We start from the raw sequence: 19,295 nt of genomic DNA, 5'->3' as shown, positions 1-19,295 counted from the left end.
AACATGTCAGTGTGTTCATTTTTGGTTTGATTGTTTTGAAAATCTTGCAATTAAAGATCTTACTGATTAATATTTTCAAAACACTGCATCTGAACCTGCTCCAGCAAGATGTGCCCTTAGAGGGAAAAACCAGAAACAGTTCTTCACTAGAGGCAGCAGCCAATACAGAAATGTAATTTTAGCCAGAGCACTGTGTCATAGCATTGCAAGAAATCCAGAAAGAATGGGATGGGAGGCACTAATTAGAAATAACAATGCAAAAATTGGATGACATTGTCTTTGAAGACATTCTACTTTTGACAAAACAGCCAGCTTATATTTGAAAGCATCTGCAGTGTCATGTCCTTCTCTATCACACAGAGCCATCCCTGTTAATAATGCAAAATTCAGCCTCCCTGTGAGTTTAGTACAGTGTGAAAAGTTCACTGATAGGAGGATCATTATTTCCAAGGAAGGGGAAGTGTTCTCACGACCTTACTTACATTTCTTCACTACAGGAAAAAGCTTCTTCTCAGCAGATGAAAGAATTATTGCTAAGACTTAAAATCTGTTGCAGTGTTGTCCCCATTTGGTTTTGCTTCTTTTATTTTTTCTTCCCTATTCTTCCGTCTTTCAAACTTTGCAACAGCTACTTTTGAGACAGATTGGAATTATACTCTCCAAGTAGCAACTGCCAAGATAATTCTTCTTTCTATGATTTTTATACTTATTTCATAATTTCTTTTTCATCCATGTTTTTTAACAGCACATTTATATAGAAAAATTCCATGCCAGATGTTTCTCTTTTCCCTATAGGGACTCTTTAAAAAGTTTAGCACAAGGTGGTGCAGTTGCTTAATGGTGTATTTTTAAAGCCATTTCTTACCTATCTCATTGCACTTTCCAAATATTGTACATAGCTGCAACAGATGTGAAGAAAAACAAAGAGATGACAGGTGAAAAATTAAATATGATGAAGAAAAGATGGAGTATTTCTATCTTGAACTGGGAAATTTGGGGAAGTCCCATGTTATTACAAGCACTCTGCCTTTCTTTGAACCTCCCCATTCACTACCCCACCAAGAGTGAGAGCTACTTTTGCATCCCTTGAGCACAAATGACAGCAACTCTGTCTCTTTGCCAGCCCTGAGACAGGCTGATGAAGGTGGGTCTTCAGGTGGAGAGATGCTCTTGAGTGGTTAATGTCTGTTTTGTTCCATAAGTGTGCCAAGAGACATTGGTACCTCAGAGAGGCAATTCATGGGACTCAGTTTAGTTGTCTGTTTAGGATGAGAAGAATGATGCCCTGGCAATGATTACATCTCTCTACTGACTGTAATGGAGTCCTTGGGAAACTAACTCACATACAGAGCTGAGGCTGTGCTATGGCAATTCATAAGGACATCAGCTGAAATGAATCCCACTGCCTGCTTTTTAAAGCCAGAACAAATAGCAACTTGTATTGTACAGAGAAAGCCTGAGTTTAACAAGTCAAACTGAGTACAGAGGGAAAACTTGCACTTGTGTGGCAGCTCTGGCCTACCAGAGGTCTCACAGCTTGAAGGAGCTATGGTCATGCATTTATAGATTGTCAGATGCAGCAGTATTAATGAGTTGATAATTCTCACAGATCAACATAGCCTTTTTTGTTGACAGCAAAATCTTATTAATAAGTTGTTTCACTGCTCCTGTTCTATTTCTTCTTTTCAGTAGTCACCAACCAAGGTGTTTGTTCTGTAGTGTATGTGTTTTCCCAGACTGATCATGAAAACTCACCATCTCTGTCTCCTTTGCTAGTGTCACATATTCTCTTCCTTACCTTGATTCTTGAGTTCAGTTTCACAGATGCAGTTATTCCCTGCACCCCCCCAAATCTGAGACCAACCCAGGCTACCACAGAGGATTCCTTTTTCCCACTTTCAATTTAGATGATACCAGAAAATTAGAAAAAAACAAGGCAGACATTCATTTAATTATTGGAAGAAAGAGGAGACCAAAGTTTCCCTGGATGTCCAATGTGCATTTTCTTCTGTGCTTTCTCTGCTGGTGTAAAACCTTGGGTATTTTTCCTGAAGAGGTTGGGGTAAAATGGGATGAGCTTTGAAAGTTTCTGAAAGACATGTGAGAAATTTTGTGAGAACTCTGCTGGCATTTTGTGATTTCTAGTGAAGCGAACAAACTCTGAGAGCTCCACACTTCTGAGCTGAAGTCTGGTTAATATTTTTGAGCCTCTGTTTGCACAGTTATAAGAGCAGGGATATCAAATAAGAAGATTCAGACTACTGGAAAATGTTTTGGAAAATCTAACTGATTGTCCCATAACTCTGTTAAACACATTTCTGGCATCAAACTTGTCCAAAGACCAAGAAAAAATATCTTCAATGTCAGTAGCTTGCAATATATCACCTATTACTTTTCAGAACCAGATTCTGGGGATCAAAAAATTTTTGATTTTTTTTTTTTCAGATCTTAGTGACAATGAAGGGTGTTCAAATCATTGTTGAAAGTAGTAAATTCTGATTTTTGGGAAAAATGCCAGGAAAAGCCACAGAGAATGAGAATATTCTCTCTTCTGCAAAGAGAAATTACCACAGGTACAACTGTCCACACATGCCACTAAAATGTCCCTTTGAACTGTGATGTAAACTGTGAAGATGTTATTGAAATGGAAGTTTTTGGGATGGTATGTATTAATAGATATAGAATTTTGAGAAGACTGGTAGTAGTCTTCTTATTATGGCCTTCTACATATATTATATATAGATAAAGAAGATTTGTCAGGAGAAGGTCTTGTATTGGATTAACATATAAACTGGAATAGACTTTTGGCCTCAGGGAAAAAATGATTAAAAAAGAAGAAAGCAAAGAAACTAAAATCATTTATTTCCTTAATGCTGAAACAGTTATGTTTTTCATAAATATTTTGTCCTTGTGTCTTTTTTTCTCTCAGTATCAGCTTCAGAACAATAATGGGCTCCAACAGAATCATTCACCTAGTTTGGTTTCCAGTAAGTGCAATACGTGAAAAGAATCTAAGCCTAATTATATCAGCAGTGTCTCATAAAATTATTCAATTCCCATAAAAATACATTCATTAGGATTTTATCTTTGGGACCAGGCAGTATTCTCGGTCCAATTCCATTTCAACTACTTCTTAAAATCGAAGCACCTGAATCTTTCTCAAACCTCACAATCTTCAGTAAGAAGGAAAGCAGGTGGATCTGCCCTCTCAGAATACAAGATTCATGTAATGTGTCATCTGTAATCTGATTGATTTTTCCTTTTAGGTGTCAGCAATACAGCAGATGAGAACTTTTCTAATGGAAAAAAGTTTGATCAGAAAGTGCTCCGAATGTCTCCAGAGCTCCAGAGTTATATAATAATAGTATTTCCTCTGTATCTTTACATAAAAATTCACCGAAACCATGCTACTGTCTTAATTCCAATTTTTTCTACATTCCAGGCTAGATTCTTGTAAATGAAATAGGTATACATTCAGTGTATGTATATTCCACCATGTATTTGCATTCTGTATTGCATAAACATGGAGTAATTTTGCTGTGATTCACACCAGTAAGATTACATAAGCATCAAGGTAGAGTTCATCTTATGATATTTCAAGTATTCTCTATATTCATCAGATGGTGAAGATCTGATCTAGGAAATCTCTGTCCTTGGTCAGATTGCAAAGCCATCTGGGCACAGTCCTGCTCAACCTCATGCCAAGGTCACCAAAGGCAACTTCTTTGGCAATGAAGTTGGACTAAATGATCTCCTGGACCTTCTCTAACTGCAGGCATGTTGTGTTTCTGTGATACAAGGCAGTCAAAGGTAGCTAAAATCTCCTCTATTGAAGTGGCTCAAATATCTGTCATTAAAAAATGGCTGAGTCCCTGCTCCCATGTTGCTGCTACCTGGCTGTTTCAGCAGTTCAACTGTTGAACAATGGTCTCCCTTTTGATGCTAAGAACCAAGTATGTGACTGGAGATGTTACTTCTGATTGGACTGCAACTCTGCCCAACATTATCAGGAGTCAGGACTCAGTTCTATTCCTTACTGCTCCCATACCCTGTAGTGATCTGGGCTTTTATGCAGGGCCCTGTGTTGAATGACAAATAATGAGGTCAAATTTCTGCTGCTTACCCCAGTGATGAACTTCAGGTACCTATGAAGGTTAGGGAACAGCAGGCTGGTGGTAGCTGTTGTTTCCATTCTGCTAAATCTGTGTAATTTAGATAATAAATAATGAAAACATTTCATGTAGAGGAAAATTTTTATGTTATTTTACTCTTTTAAGCATGGGGAAGAAAATAAAACTGGATAAAACTCATGAGCTTTATACTATGCTCATTAAAGCTCTAACTAGGGTAAGGCTTAAAAATTTTTGTTATCTTACTCTTTTGAGCATGCAGAAGAAAATACAACTGGATAAAACTCATATGAATTATATCATGCCTATTAAAGCTCTAAGTAAGTCAAGGCTTCAGTCATGACTTCAGTAATTAAGTACTAATCATAATGGCTATAAAAAGGAGGGGAAAAACTTTTTTCCCAACCATTTTTTCACATAGTTGAAAGTGGCAAGATCATTTTCACTCAAATTCTCATAAAAATATAGCCTCTGGCAACAAGTCAAATTCTAAGCCTAAGAGGCTTTGGAATGATTGACAGAATTGACATGATCCAGTCTTCATAAAATAATATGAAACAGTACTCACAGGCCCTATAAGTACATCCACCTAGAGCAGGCTAAACCTCTCTATTTTTAAATATAACTGTCAGCTAAGCAAAGAAACAGTGAAATAAAAGCCTGAAAACTGATGCTTTCACCAACTGTAACCTGAGAATGAGCTTAACTGTGTACTTTAAACAAACATTGCATAATAGAGCATATATTGCAGCTCAAGCAATATTTTAGATTAGTTATTTTATTTATGCATTACAGGATAAATATTGATTCTGGCTAGACTCCTGTGACACGAGGCCAAGTTAAAATGAAGTCTTTAAAGAATATGGATCATAGAACAGACCAAAGTAGCATTTAGCCATGTGTCCTAGTGTGGACAACAAAATATCCAGCACATAGTAATAATTCCTCAAAATTGTTTCCTAGTCTCCAACAATGTGTCACCTAAAGACATCTTGAATCTGGAAGTTCTTGTATTTCACAGCCCTCTGAGAATTTATCTTTCATGAGGCTGTTGCTGCCCTTTGAAAGCTTCTTAGCCTTCTTTAAGGCAGTGTCCTCCAGCAGGGTTTTCCTTGAACTGGTTACATACTTTTAGGATATATCAAGAGCTATGGCTCCTCTTGCTTCTAGCATGGCAGCTCTTCATTTATATAATGCTTCTAGTGATAAAATACCAGTCCAGGTTGTTAGTTTGCCATTTAAAACACTTATGTATGGATCATTGTTTACAGAATATAAACATTTTAGTTTACCTCTGAGAACAAAGTACTGCTGATACACTTGCCCATCTTTGTATATGGGACCTGCTATCACCTTCCCGTGCCAACTAGGAATATTTTATTTGCCTAAAATGGCATTAAATGTTGACTAGTTTACAAGATGGTTTGGGTTGGAAGGGGACTTTAACCATCATCTAGTCCAACTCCCAAGTTATTCCATCTAATCATACTTTTTAGGGAAAGGCAGGTGTCTGAAAAAGCACAAGGAGCACTTACAGTCTGTTAATCTGCTGCCTTTATCACAGTGACCCATAGACCTCACCCTCACCTCACTGCATTGAGTGTCCATTTTATCAGTCAGCAAATCTCTTTTCAGGACCCTGCCAGAATGCTGATATTTCTGCTGCCTTCCTCCTTCTTCTGGACCCTCTATTTTATTGATCTGTGTACCCAGGCCAAAGCTCTGGTGTTACTGAAGTAAACTGAAAAGACCATCATGGAGAGTCTTGCACTGTTTATCAAATGTGGGTGTTCTGAATCTCCTCCCTCGGAGTATATGAAAAACATCCACATTCTTCCAAGGTTAGCCAGCCATGTTATCATATTCATTTACAGGCAAAGTATGAAGCCTAATTTCTCTTAATTATCTCATGCCCAATGACCATATGCCAGAGGTCATGTTAACAGTGATGAAATTGGAATAAACACCTGACAATATATGGTGCATGTTAGCTGTCCTTTGAGTTATCATTAAAAGCAGATTCCTTTATATTTCCTCTGGAGTCTATGGATTTCTCAGTGGAGTGGAGTCAGTGAGACCATTTTAAGTGACTCAGTTGCAGCTCATTTAGGATCTTTTTCTGCAAAGGACTGTGAAGGGCTGCCCGTTCCCTTACCTGAGAGGCCCCTTCAAGTTAAAAACACTCACTACAAGAAATAACCTATAAATAGGTAACCTCTGCCTTCCTCTGCTGCCCATGGTTGTTACACATCAATGGGGAATTTTGGAAAGCAAAAGGGAAGAGAAATGAATAGAAAAGTCTGAAACAGCTTTAGCTGGTGGGTTGAAAAAATCCGTGATTGCTGCTGACAGACCTGGTCTTCTACCTATGAGGGTTCTACCTACCCCACAACACCTTGCATGTCTGAAGTACTCAAAGGTATGAGGTCCTCTGAAGCTATAACAGATGATGTTATCCCAGCAAGCTTTCCTAAATCAGGTATGTTTTCTTGCTGCATGAAGAGAGTTGTCATAATAATGCTGGTAATCAGAACAGGCATAACACTAGCAATAATAGTAACAACAATAAGAAAACCAATCATAATAATAGTAATTACTACTAATAATGTAATTATGATGTTGTATTTACAACAATTAAATATTTTATTTGAGATTAATGAGAAAGGACAGAAATATTCTTACTTGCAAATTAAAAAAAATTCCACCATAAACTTTGGTGTAAAGCTGTCTAATTTATTTTCTTGTGTATTACTGTATGTTGTAGACTTTTCCCTTCCTATAAACTATATCCTACATAGAGGGATCTGAATAATGCTTCCTGAGAAAATAAAAAACCCCTTTTTTGCATCAAGTCTTACAGTGTCAGTAAGAGTTCTTTGTAAGTGGTGTTAGTGACTGGAGGAAGCTTTTTTGAGGAAAAGCATAGTTTGGAAATGGAGGAAGTGTATGAGGGGCACTTAGTAGCAAGCACTCATGCTAAAATATGATGTGTGTTGTAAAACCTGAGAGATAAACCGGAGCTGTTAAAGCAATTGTTTCCTGAGCCCTAATCACGATACACAGGACAAAAGTCGATGTTCCAGATAAGTGTATTTGGACTACAGCTGCATTTATAGTACCTACAGCGTATATCAGATGTTAATGCTAAATGTAAGAGCTTTGGCTTACTGAGAAGTTATTAACTTATTGAGCAGTATTATAATTAATCACACACAGAGGAATCTAACAGTACTGCTTCACTTTATGCCTTCCTAATGGAATATTCAATTTCCCCTTTTATGAATGAATTCCTCAGTCTTTTTAGAGTAGTGAAGTGTATTTTACACCTAGAGACCTCTCTAAAAACTATCAGTTCAGGTTACTTCTTGGCAAAAAGATTTCTACCGGAGTTAAGCTTTCATACAATTACACTTCAAATAAATGGACATTTTGTATTGACTTAATTGAAATCTGAATTAAATCTGCATTAAACACTTCTAAGAAAGAAGCTCATAACACATTAGTAGCTCAATCTGTTTAAAGTATGGTTATGTTCTTAAGGGCAGAATATCAACCTCTGGCTTCATAGCTTTGGGCAGTATTGATGCATGTCTAGGAGCAAGAGTTTTGTAAATTCCCTGCTAGGCCATGTGCTTCTTTGCAAGTCTATATCAGCAGAAATCTGATTCTTTTTCAGGTATCATGCATAGCATGCCAGCTTGAGCCTCCTGGTTTACTTTTTTAACCGAATAAAACTGGTTGTCATAAACCAAACAGATGATGTTTGTGCATGTCATTTGTAGATTTTGCGTTTGTTGTTGGTTTTGTCACTACACAATAAAGCTACAGTTTACTGCAGCTTTGCCTTTGTTTCATGGATTGCTAACATCATCTAACATACCCCAGACCTGCCTTGCTACAAGGTTTGCTCCTGGAAGCAGGAGGTGGACCCTTAGCCATAATTTTGATGTTTACATCACTGAGTGGTATCATTTAGTCACCTACAGGTAACAGCTCTTTTGGATAATGTTGGGAATATTTTGTAATCACCAGCGTTTGCTTTACGCATTAAGACATTACTGTAAGGAACAGACTGGGCAGATACTTGACTGGCATGAATGTGGAAGAGTGATGGGTAGATGTTCCTGCCCTAGACTTTGGTCTTGGCTACTTTTTCCCTCCGCTCAAGTCTGCTCTGAAGTCAAAAGTGAGGCACTAGTCCCAGTTTTCTGAGACTCACTTGAGCAGTGCTGGGAGCGGAAGGTGACTTGCTATGCCATGTTGTCTTGGGGTGACTTTATGATGTGCATCCCATATCGCTGCCCTATGCCCAGAAATTAATTCTTGTTTCTTTCTATGCCTTTAAGGCTTTCTATGCCTTTAAACTGAGCCTGAGAGGGGGAAGGAAAAACCCTGAGCAAAACTTTTTCAAAGCAGTTTGCAGCTTGTTCAAGGTCACACAGAGATAGCGACTTTTTTTTTCCCAGCCAGCTTTCAGCCAGTTTTTTTTCAGTTTGTTTTCTTCTACTCCGGTGAGAGACTTTTCTTCCCTGGAATTTCGGATTTTTCCCTTTTTCCGTGGATTGCTTCAATATCAGAACACATTGGGAGGACTTTCCACTGGGCACAGAGGGCCTGGGCCTGGCCCAAGCCCCAGCTCTGAGGAGAGCAAAGGGAGGACTCTAACACTTTCCCAGGTTTTTTCTTCACAGCAAAAGATTTTATTATTTAGCATTATTATCCTTTTCCCGTGTGTTTGGTAAATAAATAGTTTTATCTCCTTCACTTTCCTTCGAGGAAAATTCATTTTTCCCGAACCTGGTGGGGGAGGGGTGGTTGTGCCTTCTCTCAGAGGATATATCTCTAAATTTGACCAAACCAGAATGCGTGTGTATGGTAGGTAGAGATTTTCTGTGGGAGGGATGTGTCTTTGCTCAGACTGTGCAAGTCTGCCGAGGTTTTCTCAGGGTGTTGGACTCTGGGGCTTTCATACAAGCTCAGAAGAAACTTCTCAGATAACCTTCAGTTATTCTTTCACAAGCACACCCTGTTCAAGCACAGAAAGGCTTGGAACAGCCGCTGATGCTGTGAGGTCAGTGTGCTGGCCTGAAGGACACCTCTGCCTTCCCTGGGAGTGAAGGACACCTCCGCAGGCACCTGACAGAACTCAGCATCGACAATGCTCATGCAGTGACTGAGCAGCATCATTTTCCTCCAGAACAGGGTTAAAGATTCTGAGAAAGATTTTTTTTTTTCCCTTGCTACTGGCTGCTGCAGACAAAGATAAGACATGGCTCTGAGCCTTATTATAGGACCTCTGTCTTAGCTGTGGTCCCAGGAATGCTTTTGTCCTGCTGGTCCCCTCCAGACAAGGAGAGAGTGCTTCCAAGAAACCTGCCATGCATTTATGCAAGAATTCTTCTGCAATAGTTAGTTCCCCACATAACAGATGACAGGTTTTGCCACCTGCTCTTTGCAGTGTTGCACCAATATTTCTGTGGAGTAAATAAAGTTCACAAATCAATTAATTAAAAATTCAATACTTATAAAAATAAGTATGCTATTTAATACAAGAGTGCTTTGATATATAAAATCTATTGCTTCTCTCATGGGGGCATTTCTTCAGAGCAGCTCTTCACCCCTCTCTTCAAAGTTATGTTTTTCATTTCTCTCTCACCCTGCAATTCTCTAACCTGATAGCATTCAAGTCTGGGGGAAAGGATATTTTTTGCATTTCTTCCACTTCCACAGTGTGCTTTTACTTGATATGTGTCAGCCTAGCTGGAGACCACTCTATTTTTGCCCAAGTCAACAGCTACTAAAGGTTAGTGAGAACTCAGCTGGGAAGTGTGGCAGTTAAGACCTAGTTAGTGAAATATTTTCCAACTTTACAATCTGGTCTGTGTATTACAAGGCCTTCATTAAGGAGATGTGCTATTTAACCTGAAGTGCTTTGTATGATATAGTAATCATTCTTATCTGTGTTTCTTTCAGGTAAAATCCATTCATAACCTTAAAGTATGTCACCAGTTCATTGGAGAAAAGGGTGATCCAGCAAAGCTAGTCTTGATGGCCTCTGGTCGGTGGCCTTACTCCTTCCTGAGGCATTGAAGGATCCCAGTTACCAAGTATCTTCTGCTGCTGGTCATGAGACAAAGTGTGGGAACAGCACTGGAAATAATGAGGAGTGAAAAATAACATACTAGCTGGGCACTCTACACTAGCAGAAGCATTTTTGTTGTCTTGTTGCACTGACTTTTATATCTCAGCAATTCTAATGCAGTTAGCACCTACAGCTGTTAGAAAATCGCTATATAAAATGGGAAACACAGGTTTCAAGCCATATGGTGGGACAGATTTGAAACTGGTGTCTATGCCATCTTACTATCATAAAGGACTCCTCCATTACTGGCTGGAAGAGAAAGGCCAGGAGGACTGAGCTTCAAAAGCAGTTCCTCAATGCTATGCCTGGTACATCAAGGAAAATATAAACAGTTTAAGAATGCTGTAAAACAGGATGGTAAAATCTGTTTTAAAAAAGGAGCTTTCTCATTAAATATCTGTATTCGCTCTTCAAAGGCAGCAACTCTGGGGTTACTATGAAGCAGAACAGTCATAAATATTGGCAGAAAATTACTTAAATGAGATAAATTGCTCACTTAAAAAGAGACAGAAATCTTGTCTTTTCCAAATGTTATGTGGAAATTTATTTCATGAATAGATCAGTGAGTCTGGTGACCTGTGCTACTGCTGACTATTTTTATCTTGTTTTGGATGTAAAATCCCTTCAACTTTATACAGAGAAGCAAATCTCAGTATAGAAAACACACTTGACTTGGGGAATATGGAAAGAAAGATGAAAGATCATGTTAGGATCCCAAAGGTGAATGGTGAAGATGAGGGAGTCTTGAAACTAAGAAAGAAGTAATGTGAAATAGAAAGAAGGGAGAAACTTTCATGGTTTTATGGCTGTGTTTTTCGTGAGATCAAAGGGTACTGTGTATTTTGAATAACTAAGCTATAAAAGTTCCTCATATTGGAGATTTGAAGAGACAGTTGTCCAGTATCAGGTGTATCAAGTGGAATACAAACACCCCTTTCCCCTCTAGGAATTAATCTGGGGTAAGTAATTAATTGATGAAATGAATCAAACCTGCTGACCATATGAAAAAAGAAGAGAAAATCATGAGGGGATATAAAAAACCCGTGGGTTTTAAATTTTTTTTAAACTTTATGGTGAGCACTTGACATTTGGCCCATGGTGAACACATCTGAGCAGAGTACCTTGGCAGAGCACTCCTGGGAAGCAGGCCAAGAGTCAATCAGGCACACAAATGGACTCACTGCTTGTCTCTGGGGATTGCCTGGGCACTGCAGAGGAATTTCAGCTAGTGTGACATGTATATCATTGCAGAAATAATCTTCTGTATTCATTAGCAATGGGTTTCCTCAGGAAGAAAATAAAGTGCAGGAATTTTGCATTTGTTAATGATGAGATGCTGCATGAAGCTGGAGAGGACAGATGGACAGTTGTGAGATACCTGTATTCAGACTTGCAAAATCTGTTTGTATGGCTACCAGAAGACATACTGGAAAGCCAGATACTGATACAATGGCTTTGCTAGCCTGTGTCTTGCAGGGCTTGAATTGCCTGTTTGTCATCAGCTTTGTCCCTGAGGAAGTGGTTAGATATCTTTGTATTGGGGTCTCCATGTGGTCCTTCTAGAAAAAATTGTTTGCTAAGGCTCAGTGCTGCACAAACGTTGGAGTGAGCTTGGGTTTGTTAGAGGTGATGCTACCAAAAGATCTATGCTGCTAAGTTTACCCTGGAGGCAGCAGAAAAGCAGTTATCACACAGTGGTGATACCAGAGAGTGGTTAACCAGGTATTTCAAAGGAAGAGATGCTCAAAGTCTTGTTTCCCTCTCTGTTCCTTTACATCAACTCAAGTGTCCTGTTCCCTCCTCTCCGTACCCTGTAAGGGTAGGAGGGAAGGGAAGCAAGTCTCTGTGTTTTCCTCCCAGCTTTGCTTCCAGCCCTTGTCCTTCTCCACAACACACCATATGGAGCTCAGTCAGATCTCTTGGTGCTTCAGAGGGCTGCAGGAGGTGAAGGAATTGGTAGATCATGGGTCAAGATCATAGGTTGTTATCGGTCATGCCCATGTTGGCCTGGTAGCTAGGCAATTAGCATTTGAATTAGCCCACAGGCCATTAGTTGTCAATTCTTCTTTAAACTTTTTAAAGTATTAATTAACAGTGCCATGACTGGAACTCAATAAAAGCCACTGAGAAACATGTTTTAAGAAAAATCAGAGAAAAACACTTTGTACTTCTTTTTGCATGATTTTCTGGTCATAATACCATGATATTTGAATAAAACTAAATGTCTTTGAAAATTCAAGTGGAAAAAAATCTAGTTCAAAGAATGGCTTCAGAAAAAGAATTAAATTATCTTCTCTCTGTGAAAATACTTAATTTTGACCTTATGCTTAAGACCCAAGATGCAAGAATATACCCACTCCTGTCTCATGTGCTCTACTGAGCAAGTTGCATTGATAATCCTGATTTCTGCATTCAAATTCATATACTGAAAATTAAAATGCCTTTCTTAGTTTGCAAAGAATGTGACAAGACTAATTATTTTAATGCATCTGGATAACCTGTTTCAAATGCCTCTTTAATCAGCTTTATTTAGCATACTTCACATTTGCATTTTATATTCAGCCTCGTTTGTATTGCCTCATTACACTTTGAATGACAATTATTTCTGAACTAAAGGCTCCAGAGCTTTGATTTTTTGAGGGGCATAGACCAAAATGGGATTAATGACAGGTTTGAAGGAAACAGGACATTAGTGCATTAGCAAGAATCAGAAAGTCCTCCATAATATCAGTGAGAGTTTTTCAACATTCTTCTTTGCTCCTTCCTTCCTGTTTCTTCCCCTTCCTCTTTTAATGTCAAGGTGTATAGATACACAGTGAGACAACAGATGATTTCTTCAGGTCACTGACTTGGTTCCTCACATTTATTTAGTAAAGAAGTTCTTGCCAGAGACTTCCAACTTTTAAAATCCATATCACTAATATAGCTGGGAAAGATCAGATAAAACAAACAAGCAAGGAAATAGATTTCTTTTGGTGTGTCATGGTTTACCCCCAGCCAGCAACTAAGTACCACACAAATTCTAACTCAGTTCCTCACCCTCCCCTGCTACTGGTGGGATAGGGAGAAGAATCAAATAGAGGTGAAACCTGTGGGTTGAGGTAAGAGCAGTTTAATACTTGAAATAAATTATAATAAAAACAAAATTATAATTACTATGAATAACTAATAATTGTTCAAAAAAGAAAAAGAGAATAAAGCCCAAAAGGAACAAGCTCTTAACAACACAATTCCTTGCCACCTGCTCACCAATCCCCATCCTGTCCCTGAGCAGTGATCATCCCCTCCTGGCCAACTCCCCCCAGTTTATTTACTGGGCATGACACTCTATGGGGTATGGAGTATCCCTTTGGCCAGTTTGGGTCAGCTGTCCTGGCTGTGCTTCCTCCCAGCTTCTTGTGCACCTGCTGGCTGGCAGAGCATGGGAAACTGAAAAGTCCTTGACTTGGGATAAGCATTAATATCAACAACTAAAACACCAGTGTGTTATCAACACTATTCTCATCCAAAACACAGCACTCTACCAGCTACTGGAAAGAAAATTAACTACATACCCACTGAGACCAGGTGATGGTTTGGGGAGATTGTTAACATGCATCTATAGGCTAGTATAAGATTATCTCTCCAGCATTGTGTGTAATGACGTTCTCTGTATTTACTGGCTTGTTCTTTCATATTAGTTTGTGTAGTATTAACAGGAGGGAGAGGGTAGTTAGCCATTTCAACTTTGGCAACTAGCCAATACATTAATAGAGATGATGAAAGCTGTGGAAAATTTCTTTTTTCCTACCTTGTTCCAGAGAGGGGGTTACAAGAATGGAAACTCTCCAGAGACAGCAAAGCTGAGCCCAAAAAAAAGCTGTGAGAAGAAAGTTTAGAAGAGATGTGGGAAATCTTGGATAGCAGAAAGACAGAACAGGGGTATGCTTCTGTAGACAATCTATAGTGGTCTAATATGATGTTGTGGTGAGCTTTGATCTGGTCAGGGAAGGTGACCATCACAAAAAAGACTACAGTTCAAGAGGAGAAGAAAAGATGAAGGAGAATCCTAGAAAATTTTACAACAGATTAGTCCTCCGGCCCAAAGTGTTTTTTTGAGAAGTCAAGAAAATCAACCCCGATCTTGTACTGAGGATTAGTTATTTTTCATCTCTGTTTCAGTATTTCCTATACTGTAAAGTCAACATTAGTAATGTCATTCAGGCTGGTAAATAATTTGTTTAGTGGCCGTTGTTTCATACCTATCATGCAATCCTGACATAATAAGTGCAATCATGAAAGGCTGTTCCCCTGCATTTCTTAATGTGTCTATACCCCAAGACAGCAGCCCCTTCCAGTCTTCAAAAGGTTCTGCACTGATCATTTTGATGGGTCATCTTCACACCAGGACACTGGGTCTGAAGCTCTCCTGGAACAGTTGTGGAAGGGTCCTGCACAGGGTCCAGTCCCTTTTTAAGAGTCCTTAACTTGTGTTCCTCTCTACCTGAGCTCCTCTGGGCTTGTGGATACAGGCCTTTGATGAGCTGATGTCATGGGAGTGTCTGGGCAGGGTACCTTTTCGATTCCCCCTTCATTGTCTTAATGTGCTCCTTTGTGGGTGTGCAGACAAGCTTTCATCACATAACCTAAGGCATCCTACCACCCTGGGCTCTGTTTGGAGGCTTTGATTCTCCTTTGATCAGACACACACTAAATTATTCAAAGGGAAAATGCCACATATGACATTTCCATTATAGAGCCAATTGTATTTTAAGCCCTGCTTTTCATGGGCTCATTCAGAGAAGTCCAGGGAATGTCCCTATCCCTGAAGGCTTTGCTTTTTGAATTTTTGTTGTTGTTGTTGTTGCAGATGAATGATCAGGGGAGTTTTAAGGCACCTTCTTGAATGGATCTGTCTTAATGGATCTGTCTTAAAATGGAGTAGGTAATTTTAGAGGACTAATTTATGGAAGCCTTCTCCAGAGTTTTAGTGAGATAAATGCAGATCATAGAAACAATTATAAAAACATACCTCTTCTTATTCAGCACTTGGGAGAACATGTTTTGAGGCCTTCATTTTTTGAGGCTGTTTCATTTAACAGGGAATGGATCTGCATAAGCAGATCAGTCCACAATGAAAGGGCCAGCTGACAGTTTCCTGTAGCTATCACAGAAAAGTCACCAGCCTCCTTCCACAGAGCTCCACAATCAGGAAATACCAGGTCTGGTAAGCATGGGAAGTCAGAAACCTTCAGAGGAACTGTGGTGGCTTGAACAACAAATACCATTGATCTGGAGACAATCAAATCCTTTAATCTGTTTTTAATCTCCCTATTTTTAAAGCTGCTTCTTAGGAATTTTAAATCAAGCGATGTTTTCTGTCAGTCTCTGGGTTCAGTATTTGGCAGGATCAGAGGGTCTTGTGTCACATGGATGGAGAGAGGGACTCTCCTCCCACCTCCCAGCTCAGGTGTCATGGCGGATGGCTGTAGCAAAGGCTCACATTACTAAATCTTGATCCTGCTTCTTTTTTTTCTCCAAGAAATTTAACTCCCTTCAAAATCCCTCCTCATGACTTATGTCTTCTAATTGTTTTTTCCTCCACTAATACAGGGTTTGGGTTTTTTTGCTGGTTCCTAAGGATAAAACATGCCTCCCAGAAATAATTGGCTTATTACCCTTTCTTGCAAAGATACAATGGAAATCCTCCGGAAGTTTCTTTGGAATATTTTTTTGAATTTTGGAAACCCTTCTCCAATGCTATGCTGTTCCATGAAAGACACTGATAATTTACATACCATTTTCCCTCTTTTTCCACCCTTACGGGAGGACTGTCCCAACTAATTTTTTTGCCAGCAGGTAAAAAAACCCAATTAAACATATTTTCTTATCTTCAGTCCATGAAAGTTTAATGCCAAGGGAAGGTAAGGAAGAAAAATTAAGCAAGCTGCTTTTTGTTTTGCTAGGGTGGCCAGTTTCACATCAAGAATCAGCAAAGGTGCTATTTGGGACAGCAATTTTTAGCTGATGTCAGTGAAATGATGCAGGTGGTGCCAGCTGGCTGCTCTTTGACACAGGTGTCCTTCAACATATGGATCAGGCCATATGATATCCACCTGTTTCAGATTATGCCTGTACATAGGTAGTCTTTCTATGTTGACACAGTTTTACAGAACAAAGGGAGATGAAAGGGAAATAAAAGATTTTGTATGGACTGAAAAAGTTGATGTAAAAATGTAGGGCTAGATCATCCCACGAGCACTGCATTATGCCTCAGGCACCAGGCTTGAATCCCTCTGGGGAGCAAATGGAAGAAGCACGCATGGTCCTCTTCCTTCAAGTGCCCAACAGGCAGCATTCAAAAGATGGAGATTAGAAAGGATAGCATGTAAATGCTTGGCATAATTTTTTGGGGGAACTATTTTCTCGGTTTTGTTGTGACCCATCCATCTTCTTGCCAGAGACTTAAATATTGAACCTGAGCCTAAAGCCAGTTCTTTTGCTGAGGTCAGTGCAGTCAGATCATCATCTGAAGTGCATGACAAACACTGATCACTGTGAACATGTAGCTGCAGTTATATTATTACCAACTCCCTAATGACTAATCAGTTGTTAAACAATGATTGAGCTCATTAAGGAAATGTATAAATGAGTAATTTTCATGTAACCAGCAGAAAAACACACCTCTGCAGTGCAGTCTGAAGCGTAGCCAAGGAGTGCACGTGCTCTCCTGGGCACGAGCTGGAGGGAGCAGTCAGCCACACTCAGGACTTTCCACAGCTCAGTCTCTACTGCACTGAACATTTTCTCTCCCAATCCCAACACATTTGATCTTACTTTGGTGAGAATGATGAGTGATGTATCTAAAAAAAAAAAGAAAATCCCAGCAGAGTGAGTACTGGAAAGAGAACTACCTTGAGGATTTTGATCATGACATTTAAATTCCAGTCTGCAACTCATGTCATTCTATTTTGTTATATTCTGTTCATAAACTCTGTGTTGTAATCACAGACGTTTTGGCATGATGTTTTAAAATTATCTAAGACCTTTATCCTAGAATGCAATTGCATTTGGCTGCTTATCTTGTTAATGTTCAACTTCTATTGGTTTCAAAAGGTTCAAATTACTTAAGGTCTTTGACTGGAGCTGCATATTTCTTTACAGGTTCATGAAGAGTAGGAAATTATTGTCCATAGGATCAAGAAAAAACCTCAAACAACAAAGCAAGCACCTAATAAAGGGCAATCTGTGGGTTTCTCTTTCTACCTAGCACTTCACATTGTGACAGTCTGTGTGTGTGAGAAGAATGGAGAAGCCCAAGAAAATATTTACGGATCTCGTAGATAAGGCAGTAGCAGCTGCTAACTCAATGCATCGTGATGAACTGCTTTTTTCTTACAAAGGAATTCGCTACCCTATCACCATTTGCAGTCCTGAAACATTTAAAGCCTTGGAGTCTTTTGAAGCCAGAAGTGATGATATAGTTTTGGCGGGATACCTTAAATCTGGTGAATATATATATTTTTTTTTCTTAAATAAGGTTCTGTAATAGCAAGTAATAAGGTTTGTACTAAATATATGCAATGTATGTTGTATACTGCAAAATATTATATATTCTATGAAATAATATATATTTATAATAGAATATACTATTTAGAATGTTCAGAAATTTTGTAAAAGTGATTTCATTCTCAAAATGCACAACAAATTAATTATGAATACATTATTTGTGAAATTTTCCAAAAGACTTAGAAAGACAATCTGATTTTCTTTTCTGTAGCATATAAAGGTTTTTGTTATCTTTACTTTTAATAGTTATGGAGTTAAATGCACAAACTGGAGAGAATTAAAATACAGTTTTTTATGCCAGAGATAACTAGATCTCTTGATATTACAGGATCTGTTCTCACATTTAGATTTGTAAAGTTAAGAGCTTTATGTTTTTACACAGAATGGAGCTTTTGGTACCTTCAAATGCTGAATATTCCTTAGTTTATTTCACATAGATGTCAGGAAATAGCTATCAAAAATATTTCTGTTGTCCTTGAAGTTATTACACTGTTCTTTAATTACTGCAAAATCAGACGAGATCTTTGCTAGGGTTACATGTTTACCCTACATATTTGCTCCTTCTGCCTGAAAGCACTGGTCCACATCAGAGCCACAGGTTTGGGTTAGATGTACCTCATATCCACTTTAATCTAGCTGTTTCTCTCTTCCAGCAATTGGTTCACTGCCTTACAGCAGACAGCCACAGCTGACAAGATTGTCAAGTTTTTGCTTTTTTACTGTATTTTCTTTCTGAAGAAATGTTATGCACTTCAATGCAGTTGTTAAGACTGTAATGAGAAAGATGTAGGAACTCAGTGTCCAGAAGTCAGGAAATGGTGAATTAAAGATGGGAAATCTGTAGAGGCTCTTTGATATGTTTTGAATAAAATCATAATAAATGGGTATAGGAAATGTCACTTCACAGAGTTTTTTCCTATTGTTAAAGAAAATGAGTACATACAGCACAATTTTCAGATCTAGTTCAGTTCCTGTGTTGAAGTACTGTGACCCATCTTTCTTCCTAAAATAATCCAGCACACCAGAAAACCCCTAATACATTAGGTTTTAAAGCACAGGTTTACCACCCCAGCCTCCCTTATATTTGTCACAATAAAATTTATTACATTAATGCAGGCTTTCCTAGTTGAATCTTAGTGGTTCTTCTCCTTCATTAGTTGGTTTACAATATACAAGTTAATTTTTGGTGTACTGAACCATTCCAGTTGGAGAAATATGTCCTTATGAGGAGCAAAGGAAGGACCTTGAGAGGTGATTGTCCAGGTAGTCAGCTGGGATTGTATCACATGAAAGGAGGCCAGGTAACTCACCTGGTAGTACTATCACCTCTTGACTTCCCTGGCAAACCCATTTCTGGTCATTCTAAAAGTTTTACAAGCAATTCTGTGTTTTTCTTCTTTCAGGCACAAACTGGCTGAGTCAGATCATAAATGACCTGATAGCTGTATCTAAAAAGAAAACACAGGGTAGGGAAA

The 19,295-nt window shown here is 38.8% G+C and overlaps 1 protein-coding gene across 1 annotated transcript in view; it reads left to right on the top strand.

Moving 5' to 3' along the window:
- Positions 1-17,415: 17,415 nt before the first annotated feature.
- Positions 17,416-19,295, top strand: part of LOC103624111 (sulfotransferase 6B1) — a 6,998-nt gene continuing 5,118 nt past the window's right edge. The window contains exons 1-2 of the mRNA XM_017745686.1: positions 17,416-17,759; positions 19,224-19,295. Coding sequence (XP_017601175.1) covers positions 17,558-17,759; positions 19,224-19,295 — 274 coding nt within the window. The 5' untranslated portion in view covers positions 17,416-17,557. The remainder of the gene's footprint in view (positions 17,760-19,223) is intronic.

Source organism: Corvus brachyrhynchos, unplaced genomic scaffold, assembly GCF_000691975.1.
Source record: "Corvus brachyrhynchos isolate BGI_N302 unplaced genomic scaffold, ASM69197v1 scaffold70, whole genome shotgun sequence".
Lineage (NCBI taxonomy): Eukaryota > Metazoa > Chordata > Aves > Passeriformes > Corvidae > Corvus > Corvus brachyrhynchos.
This window is presented reverse-complemented; position numbering and strand designations above follow the sequence as displayed.